Source organism: Tasmannia lanceolata, unplaced genomic scaffold (genome assembly GCF_043159265.1).
Source record: "Tasmannia lanceolata isolate RefF3 unplaced genomic scaffold, GAP_Taslan_0.1 ptg000004l, whole genome shotgun sequence".
NCBI lineage: Eukaryota > Viridiplantae > Streptophyta > Magnoliopsida > Canellales > Winteraceae > Tasmannia > Tasmannia lanceolata.
The window spans coordinates 922,932-933,360 of NW_027518681.1; the positions used below are offsets into that span (position 1 = coordinate 922,932).

Here is a 10,429-nt window from a genome sequence, read left to right on the forward strand (position 1 = left end):
TTGATGTGATTAGGGGTATGATGATTTGACGGTTATCTTCAGGGTTACGTCTCGATGGAGGCTACTGACTCAATGCGATTGTAGCATTGGCTACGGAGCAATAATCGTAGTAGGGCGCACTTGTGGGTTCTGCAGAATCTACCTTTGAATCCCTGCTACAATCACACTCACTACTCGATTGACATATTATTATTTATTAGGTAGAGGTCCCGCATTTATTTAGTTGCTTACACGAACAAATTTTGTGTCATTGGATGCATTGAAAGGATATACACAATGTATTTAATGTATATGCACTATGGGATACATTGGGAATATCAAAATAGTTAAGTATAAACCATAAGAGTATTTAGAAAATTATAGAAAAAATATGGATGGAGCTTTTATTCCATTGGATGTGAGAAAATATATTTATTTAATTAAAAGAATTAAATAAATAATTATAAGTTTAGCTTATAAACTAGTTTTACTAAAACAGTCATAGCTTACTCATCTCTGGTCGAAAATTAATGTGTAAGTATTCGTTTCGAAGGATTTTAAAATATCTACAACTTTGTAGTTTATGGCTTTTTCTAATTCGGCCATTTACTTATCCGAAAAATGAGGTTGAAATTTGACCTACAGGCTTATAGCGGGAATGCTGAAAAAGGAAACAATGTGTGAGATATTTTTGGGATTGTTTTTATCCAATAAAGTAACCCACGTTTTTACTTGAAGAAAAACTTAACTTAGGAATTTCTAAAAGTCCAAGAGTTTCTAAAAATATTCCCACATTGTTTGGTTTCTATTTTGAAAAAGCAAACTAGCTTGTTTCTAAATTGGAGCTTCCAATTATGGCTAGTTTCCATGTTTTATGAGATTTCTCTAGAAGTTTTGGGTTGTGCATATGAAAATTGAGAGATCTATAAATATGAGACATATGGCTGGAGTTTATTAGAGCTCTTCCATAATTCCATGTGTTGAAAATTGGTAGGAACATCCCAAAGTTTTTCTCTTCTTCTTCTTCTACTTCTTCAATTCCATCAACTAGTTTTGTCTTTTCTAAGGCAAAGACAAACATCCAACAAAGCTCTATTGATCTAAATACAAATTCTCACATTATAATATGATTTAGATCAGGTTATAAAGTAAACAAAGAGTTGTTTACAAGATACTTTGTGCAAAGAAAGGAATCCATTGGTTTAACTTGCGGTTTTGCATCGATTAGATCGTTGGCAGATTTTTGAGGAGTAGATCACGCAGATGTTTTTCTTCTAATAAGCAAAATAATGTACTTATATTTATGTTTATTAAATCACATTAAAATCAATTAGTCCCTAGGAAATCTGGGTTAGAGCAAAAAAATTTATTCTACACGGTTTATTCTTCCGCAACGTGTAGCAATTTTGCTTGGGATTTTACAACAAATCTAACAAAAGGTTCCTGTGTTCGTTGCTCTTACTGTTTTCAAAGGGTTGAGCTACAAGAAGTTTACAAAGTTCAGAAAGGTATTTGGCGTGACCTGTAGAGAGTCAGCGCTGAGGAGGAGTGTTGAGAGTCATTGCCTACTCTATACAGGGTGCTGGAGGGCCCGAGCCAACGCCAGTGGGTGCATGGGCCAGTGCGGGCCCACACACACATGGCATGTTCCTAATCAAGATTAGAAGCCGTAAGTGGTTGGGTTGCTTTAGAGAACTAATTGGTTAGAATTAGAAAGTAGAGTTAGATAGTATGTGTGGATGTTTTTTAGTAGTTGTTTGGAGTCCACTTGGTTTATGAAACATATTTCTTTAAGAAAGTATGATTTAGGAAACATGTTTATGGATAGTGGTTTCTTAGAGTTTTACTTCTGCGCAAAATGGGAGTGGAAGAGAAGTAGAGAGAAAAAAGTTGTAATGTGAAGCTGAGAGTTGAAAAAGTGGAGGAATATCATTTTCATAAAAGTTGAAAATGTGGGCTGCTCTTGGATCAAATATCAAGTGTGGATGCCCTGCATGTATATATGGAAATGATATTCCAACACAGTAGTCTGAATAATTAATTGCACTCTAGGCTTCGCATTACAGTTTTCAAGGTTGTCGAGACCATTTTCACAAATGTAACAACCTTCGAAAGTCAACAAAAAAAGTGGGAAGGAAAGGTGGGAATATCATTTTCCTATATAGGCAAAACCAAAAAAATCTCCTGATTTTTCTCAACAGGTCCGAAACATTTCTGGAAAATGTCGAACATTTGTAAATTATTCCCTATCCTAACATTGTGCATATGACTATGACTGTTTGAAAAAAAATCTATCAATATCCACTAGCAAATAAAGTGAGGAGTGCCTTTATCAAAACAAGGGAGTGCGATACCATTTCCCTAAATTAGTTCACACCCACATCTTTCGAACATGCAGGAAAAGGTCAGGCCTGTTTTTACACCTTGCATATTACTTTTGTAACCGAAAAAATAAAAGACGGCAAATGCATGCATATCTTACAGGCATTGTTTAATCCGCTCCTGTTTTTTTTTGTTTTTTTTGCATGGCAGAGAAATCTGCTTAGTTTTCCACCTTGCTTACTTTGTCATTAGAAATTTGACACCTCATAAGAAAAAGTGTATGTACATAAGTATTTTTATACATACCTAACTATAGTATTTGGTATGTACCTTCTCATACTAAATACTACATAAATAATTAATACTTGCTTTTAAAAATTTATTATAACTTCAATATTATTTCTTTTTATGGAAATATATATTATAAATAGCTATAAAACATGGAAAATTCAAAGACTAGTGGGGGAAAAAATAATCTAATTGTGATACATGCGTATATGTGTGTATATACATATATAATTCTTTCTTTTTGTGGAAATATATATTATAAATAGCTATTGAACATGGAAAATTCAAAGAGTGATGGGGAAAAAATATATAATTGTGATATATGTGTGTATGTGGGTATACATTTCTTTTTATGGAAATATACATTATAAAAAACTATTAAAAAATGGAAAATCCAAAAACTATAGGAAAAAGAGTGTGCGTGTGCATGAGTGTTGGAACACACAAAGCGAATAGTAGTGTAGGATTGAGGCACTACCAATCTTACCAAAATCTATAGCTAACGGAAAGGGCAACACCATTATCTTTGTTGAGTGGCATCATCGCGATGTTGGGGCCAGGTTGATCAAACCCTAATTGGTCATGCCCTCCGAGCCCAAGGGGCATTGCTGACCCCAAGCCTAGGACCACTCAACCAAACTCCCATATGGGTCCAAGCACCCAAGCGAACAATCCCCCAGTAATGACCTTGGGAGTCTCGAACTAACAACCTTGCTCTGATACCACTTATAGGATCGTGGCGCTACCAATCCTACCAAAAGCTATAGCCGATGGAAATGGCGCGACCATTATCTTTATTGAGTAGCACCATCGTGGTGCCGGGGCCAAGTTGATCAGATCCTCGTTGGTCATGTCCTTTGAGCCCAAGGGGCATTGCTGGCCCCAACCCTAGGACCATGCAGCCAGACTCCGATATAGATCCTAGCGCCCAAGCCAACACGCAGGCCCTCTTTTCAAAAGACAAGTGCCACATCGGTATTTCTCTGCTAAAAAAGAGGGGTCGCGGCATTGCCTAGACACATATATGGTTAAGATGCATACATGCCCTTTTTGTCAAGTAAAACTAAGAGCTAAATATTTTTCTAAAATAGAAATTGGGCATGCACATCATCAACGAGGGCGCATTGTCGATAGAACCCTTGCTCATCGTCTTCTGCTTGATCGATTTTAGTCCTGAAATTTACCACCCCAATAGTTTCAGTCGCCGCCATGTTCCATTGCTATGATCCCGATCATCGTCATCCTTTCGACCCAGTGACTGATTTTTTTCTCCGTCCCTCGGACTTGCATTATTGAAGCTAACTACTATTGGATATTTCGCTCCTAATCCCATAAATGCATTGAAAATTCAGAAATCATGAAGAATCGAAACGATCTACCAGGCAATTGTGTCTATGAAATCGCCCGTCTCAATGTAAGTTCATGTTTACCATTCCGTATAAAGAAATGATCATTTTTACGAGTATTTTATTGGGATATTTCATGTCATATATACATTAAAAAGAAAACAAAAAAAAATTAAAACCGAAAAAAAAAACAAAATCTTCCAAGAGTGTGGTCAAGCAATGTAGGGTATTAGATTTTGGGGATACTTTCCCGAAATTATCATACCAAAATGACAACAATTTTTTCTTTTTTGTTTCATTTGATTATCAATATAACAAATAGATAGTATGAATAAAATGGCTGCTAATGCTTTTTCTTCTTATTTTTAATTTGAGTGTATATACGTATTTGTGTGTGAACAGATACAGAGTAGTAGGTCAAAAATGGCCCCTTCCACCCAATCCGTTTGGTCTGAACAGGATAAAAATCCGCTATTAGAACAGCCCACAGAAACCCATGAACCCACTTTTGAATGCCCCTGGTTTTCACCCCCAAAGCCAAAACAAAAAATATTACACCAAACCCTAGAAACCCTTCCTTTTAAACCCCCAAACCCATCACCTCCAACAGGGAAACAAATCCTCTCTCTCCAGTACAACAGAAGAGAGAAAAAAAAGGGTAACAAAAAGAACAAAACCCTTCTATCAGAATTTCCAATTTTGTGGAGATTCTTCCCTTCTTAGCTTCTGGGTCTTCTTTGTCTCTTTTTCTTTGATTAGGGTTTTGTTTGGATGATGATTGAGACGGACCTGATCGAACAAAAAGAGCAGAAACTCTGTGAATTGCCAACAGAGAAGAGATCCAAGAAGAACAAGAGAAAAAAGAGAAAAGCGATGCCGAATAACGTCCAAAATCTATTTGCAATGTGTAAGGAAATCTTTTCCCAATGCGGTCCTGGGATCGTCCCGCCTCCGGCCGACGTTGAACGGCTCAGATCAGTTCTCGGTTTGTGTTTTAACTGATGGGTTATTGCTTTCACTTGGTTTTTATTTTTAATTTGAAAAGTATGAAATTTTGTATTTGTTCTTGATTGAGTTTTGCCATTTGGGTGTTTTTCAATTTTCGATATTTTGATTGAATTTCAGGTATTCTGTTTATGGTTCCTTGAAGAAAAAAAAATGTTTTTTTGGTAGATTATAATTTGAATAACTTGTGGGTTTTGCATGAGATTTCCAATTCGACTAGTAAGAGATGTGGGATTTGTTCTTGATTGAGTTTTGCCATTTCGGTGTTTTTCAATTTTTGATATTTTGATCCAATTAGAGGTATTCTTTTTTTGTTTTCTCGAAAAAATAGTTTTGATAGAATATGATTTGAATGACTTGTGGGATTTGCACGAAAATTCGTAATTGGAAGTGTTTCTAATTGGGTTTCTGTAAATTTGTGTTAGGGATTGTCTTGTCCTGATCTTTTAGTTATGAATATTTGATTTTTGGGTGGAAATTATGAGTTGGTTTGTTGAATGTGGGCTGTTTGTCAATTGAGATTAATCAGTCTGTCAAAGGACTGATATAATTGAGAAATTAACAAACTATTGAATATTCAAGAAATGTTTTTGATCTTTTCTGCTAGATGTCTAAACGGTTCAATACTGAAAGATATTGAAATCTATTGCTTAAAAGCAATATAATAGATCCCATGAAGGACTGAACTGATCCTCATCAATATTCATTCAAGGAGTTCATGGAATTCCTAATTGTCCTGTTGCTTTCATTTTTTACTCTTGTTCAACTTTCAATAGTACAATGTCACAAAATCTGACTCTCCAAAAGTAATATATTTCTATGGTATCTGCATTCCAAAAGTTTTATGAATGTTCTATTCCTTTTTGCAAATCTACATATACACTAATATGCATCCATGTGCTTATATCCATGTACATACACTGATACACATGCACATTTGTGTACACTATTTTATCTATAGATTTGTATATATGTATATGCATTTATGCAGCATTGCCTATATATTCTGTATTTATCTTCCAAAAAATAACATGCAAGCCTTGAACTCTTAAATAAAGTGGATCATTGAATTTCTGTGTAAGCATTTTTCAAATTCAAAGTAACCACTAAAATCAGCCGGAAAAGAAAAGAAAGGGAAAAAAAAGTTGATTTAGGGTCTCTTTTGATACCACAAAAATTAGACCTTATTTGCAAATAATGTTTTTTTTTTAAATTAATCTTATTTTGCAATTAATTTTATTTTAAACATTTCAAAAAAAAGTTTTTTAAATTAATCTTATTTGCAAATGAGACATTAAAGCCACTTTAGAAGCTATTCACTCACACACACACACACACACACACACACACACACACATATTATGACCGTTATTTGCATACAAGATTATATCACACACACACACACACACACACACACATATTATGACCGTTATTTGCATATAAGATTATATACAACTAATTTTTAGAGGGTATCCGCAGTGGTCTCTTAATCTCTGTTCCTAATATCATTAGCAACTGTAGTGCTGATCTAACACCGATCAACTTTAGACCTGCATGTGAAATCCAAAAGCTGTTATTTCGTTTTCCTAATTGCAGACCTAGAAGATTGCATCAAACCTTCAATTATGCGCACATCTTTGCATAAATTGATTGTACTTGTATGCATTACAATATAATGCGTTTTTGGGTAAAGTCATATAAACAAAGCAGACTAAAATCTGAGATTCAAGAAGATTCAACCTCCAAACTTATGCTACTGTATATTGCATACACGTAGGGGATAGATACAAATTTATATGCATTACATGAATATCATCCTATTTAGAATTGTACTTGTTACATAACATGTTTAGAATCCATAATGCATACACGTAGGGGATAGACATGTGTGTGCATATTTCATGCTTTCGATAGCAGTGCAAACATGTGAGATTCACATGTACCAATATATTTAGGTTGAATGAATAGATAATATATGGGATTTTTCGATTATTTTCCGAAATAATCAGAGCAAGAATGGAATTTTCACAATGTATGTAAAAACCTCTAACATCATGTGATAACCCAAGACTTGTTGTTCCCAACAAATAGATTTAGGTTAGAATCTTTCACTGAAAGAATCAAATGATTATATTGATTCATTCGAGTTTATTGTGGCTTTTCCTAATGCTTACACGTATTAACTCTCATACAGATACCATGAATGCATCGGACGTTGGACTGAATCAGGACATGCGATACTTCAGGAGAACTGAAATTGATGGAGCCCCTAGAGTAACATATCTACACCTATATGAGTGTGACAAGTTCTCGGTATATATACCATACTCTATAAGGGCACGTTTCAATATATTCCCTAACCGTAATTTGGATTTGGGTCCTTTTAAATTGCAGATTATGTGTAATTTGCAATCTAAAATGGTCCAAATTACAATTTAGGTGTACATGCAAACATACCCTAAAAGCTTATTTTGGCTTGTATAAGAGGGTAAACATTGTTCTTGAACATGTTTTTAGTCCTCAATTTTTTCCCTTGCATTCTTGCAGATTGGTATTTTCTGTTTACCCACATCAGCTGTCATTCCGCTCCATAATCATCCAGGCATGACTGTTTTCAGCAAGCTCCTCTTTGGCACCATGCACATAAAATCTTATGACTGGGATGATATGCCACTTAACCCCAATGGAACTCCCAATCCATCTCAATGTAAGTTTCTTGCTACTTCTGTTATGTCATAGGCACGAACACCGAGATGCTCGAGGAGGGATTCACTAGCTCTAACCCTTTAAGGTTTTGGCTAAAAAGAGATTATCTGAATATTCATGCATACGATACAAGGTTTAGTAGGAATGTTCTCTGTTTGTGGGGTCCTCTTTTAGTTCTTAAAGAAACGAATATCTATAACTTAACAAATATCAATTTGGGAAGAGTTAAGCTTGTTATTGCGTCATCTATCTCACTTTTGATTTTTGTAACTTGGGATTCTTAGACTTAGACCAGTTAATTTATTTATTCTTATACTTAGGCCAGTTAATTTATCTATTTGTTTATTTTGTTAATTAATGTGTTTTATCTGTATGATTTTTTTCTTTTGGTTATTGGTGCAGCTCAGCTCTCTGGGGTCCGCTTGGCGAAGGTGAAGATAGATGCCACCTTTACTGCACCCTGCAAAACCTCCATACTTTACCCAACTGCCGGAGGTAACATGCATCGTTTTACAGCAGTCGAGCCGTGTGCGGTATTGGATGTGCTCGGCCCACCATACTGTGATCCTGAAGGGAGGCACTGCACATATTACCTTGATGTCCCCTACTCGAGTAGCTCAGGTATTTTAGTTGACATTCTTCTTTCCTTTGCTCAGTACCTATATTTCATGGATATTTTTGAATGTCTGAAGTACCTTTTTTAGTTGACATTCTTCTTTCCTTTGCTCAGTACCTATATTTCATGGATTCTTTTGAATGTCTGAAGTACCTTTAACGGAAAAAAAAAACTTAAAAGTATTAAGTTTATTGAGTTGATTAAAAGATATTTCTGAATTTGTGAACACTTATTTTTTTCCGGAGGTTTACCAAATTCAACACATGGTACTCGCGCAACATATCTTTAGAATCAATCCAGATAACGATTGACATCATTGTCATCAATGCAACACTCAGAAAAAAACAGTTGAATATGCTGTATTTTAGTATATCTTATCTATTTATACTATAAGAGATCAAATTAATTGTAATGACCTCATTCAATAAAGCAACATTATCAGCTCAGGGAAAAAAGCATGTGACAGAGTTGAGCCGGTTTTGTCCATACTCATTTATTAGATTGCAAATTTCATAATGCTCCCCATCCATTGGAAATTTGTAGCCTTGTTTATATCCTTTAATTCTTGGATATCTCTGCCTACTTTTTTATCTGTTCCCTCTTCTTTTCTAGTTATATCCATGTTGGTACATATTCAATCGTTGTAAACCATCTGTGTAGTGGGGTCATTGTCATTATCCTTTGATTCTTGCACATCTCTGCCTGCTCTTTTTTTTCTGTTCCCTCTTTTTTAGTTATATTCATGTTGTGACATAATAATTACAAACCATCTGTGTAGTGGGGTCGTTATCTGGGTCCCTTTGTTGACTCTAATTCAACATCATATGACCTGTATAAGCTTTTACTTACCATTTTGTGGGACCCAGGAAGAATCAATTTTGTCAGTTGTTAATAGTGGGCTAAACTCCAATAAGGCAGGGATTTCTATTCTGTCCATGTGAGATAATGTCTGTGCCTGTGGAACACAAAACAGATGTCCTCCTACTTGTTTTGCTCAGGATCTTAATATCTCACCAGCTTGTGAGACTCTAGCTGTTATATCTCTTTCTTATAGGCTATGTTGCATCAGCACAGGGTTACTAATGTCAGAACCTGACATGGGTATCGAGTGTTGGATTCAGCAGAATATTTTTATCAATTCTCAAAAATTAATTTTTTTTACATAACATGGTTATAATAAGTATTACATTAAGTTTTTTAATAAGTAGATATAATGTTTTATTTCCATTTAAGAAACTTACAATCAGGATGAGTAAAGCTCAAAACATGCGGTAATTGTAAAGTTGTGGTTGTATTAAGCACACGGTCTTTATTTAGGACCATTCCTGTTTGGTTCCATCTAATATTGAGGTTGATTTTACTATGGTGATTTGAATCATGGAGCAGTCCATGTCAAACATATTGCCATGGTTACTATGAATTTAGGTTGATTGTGTTATGGTGTTATCTTCTCTCTCTTATTTTGATAATGGGACTCTTCTTGTTGGCTAGATTTTCTAATTCAATTTCAGAGGAACGTTCCTGTCTATGGTTGGCTAGGTTGAGTATGCATATCATTACTGTCATTAAAAAATGGAAAGAAAAAAAGCCATAGATCAATACACAATACATGAAGAATCAGTCACACTGCTGTTTAATTTGGTTTTTGTAAGCCATTGATCTTTACTTTGTTTTGTGTATGGATTGGCACTGTTGTTTCAGATTCAGGAGATGGTGCTGAGGAGAATTTGGGCAGTGGTGTTGGTGGAGAGGGTGAGGAATTGGGGTATGCTTGGCTGCAAGAGAAACATAAATCTGATTTCTATTTAATTGGTGCCAAATATGGTGGCCCCAAAATAGTGGAGAATTGATTTATAGTTATCTTTTAATTTCATTTTACTCTGCTGTTCTTTCTCTCCTTCACCATGTAAATAGACAAAGCAGAAAATGAAAAAAGGAAAATGAAAGGAAACTTCAATTTTCTAATCTTTGTCTGGTTTTTCAATTTATCATGTTTTCTCTTTGAATGTCAAAGAAGGAGAAATTCTATGGTGCGCTAGCGTGAAGTCTGGTGTATAGGTGGTACGACATAAGTACAGCCCTTGATATTTGATCCAGCAGCAGTCTCTTAAAATATGGGCTGCTGTTGGATCAAATATCAAGGGTTCTGGGTTTTGGGTAGTGACTA

At 35.1% G+C, this 10,429-nt stretch overlaps 1 protein-coding gene across 2 annotated transcripts; it reads left to right on the forward strand.

Annotated features, from left to right (window-relative positions):
• Positions 1–4,420: 4,420 nt before the first annotated feature.
• LOC143875998 (plant cysteine oxidase 1-like) lies at positions 4,421–10,227 on the forward strand. 2 transcript variants are annotated; one of them, XM_077377594.1, is made up of 5 exons: positions 4,421–4,920; positions 7,135–7,214; positions 7,488–7,647; positions 8,049–8,267; positions 9,964–10,227. In XM_077377594.1, exons 1-5 carry the CDS (start codon positions 4,707–4,709, stop codon positions 10,110–10,112), a joined length of 822 nt encoding a protein of 273 aa, XP_077233709.1. In that variant the 5' UTR covers positions 4,421–4,706; the 3' UTR covers positions 10,113–10,227. The 2 variants fall into 2 exon arrangements, with proteins under 2 accessions (XP_077233709.1, XP_077233708.1); XM_077377593.1 differs by having other exon boundaries at positions 4,423–4,920; positions 7,135–7,253.
• The last annotated feature ends 202 nt before the right edge of the window (positions 10,228–10,429 follow it).

Bases quoted from the DNA above. Each gene is read 5' to 3' on its own strand.
- LOC143875998 (XM_077377593.1), top strand. From the start codon at position 4,707: ATGATGATTGAGACGGACCTGATCGAACAAAAAGAGCAGAAACTCTGT. The intron at 7,254-7,487 runs GTATATATACCA...GCATTCTTGCAG, and splicing joins ATGAGTGTGACAAGTTCTCG to ATTGGTATTTTCTGTTTACC. The intron at 8,268-9,963 runs GTATTTTAGTTG...CTGTTGTTTCAG, and splicing joins CCCCTACTCGAGTAGCTCAG to ATTCAGGAGATGGTGCTGAG.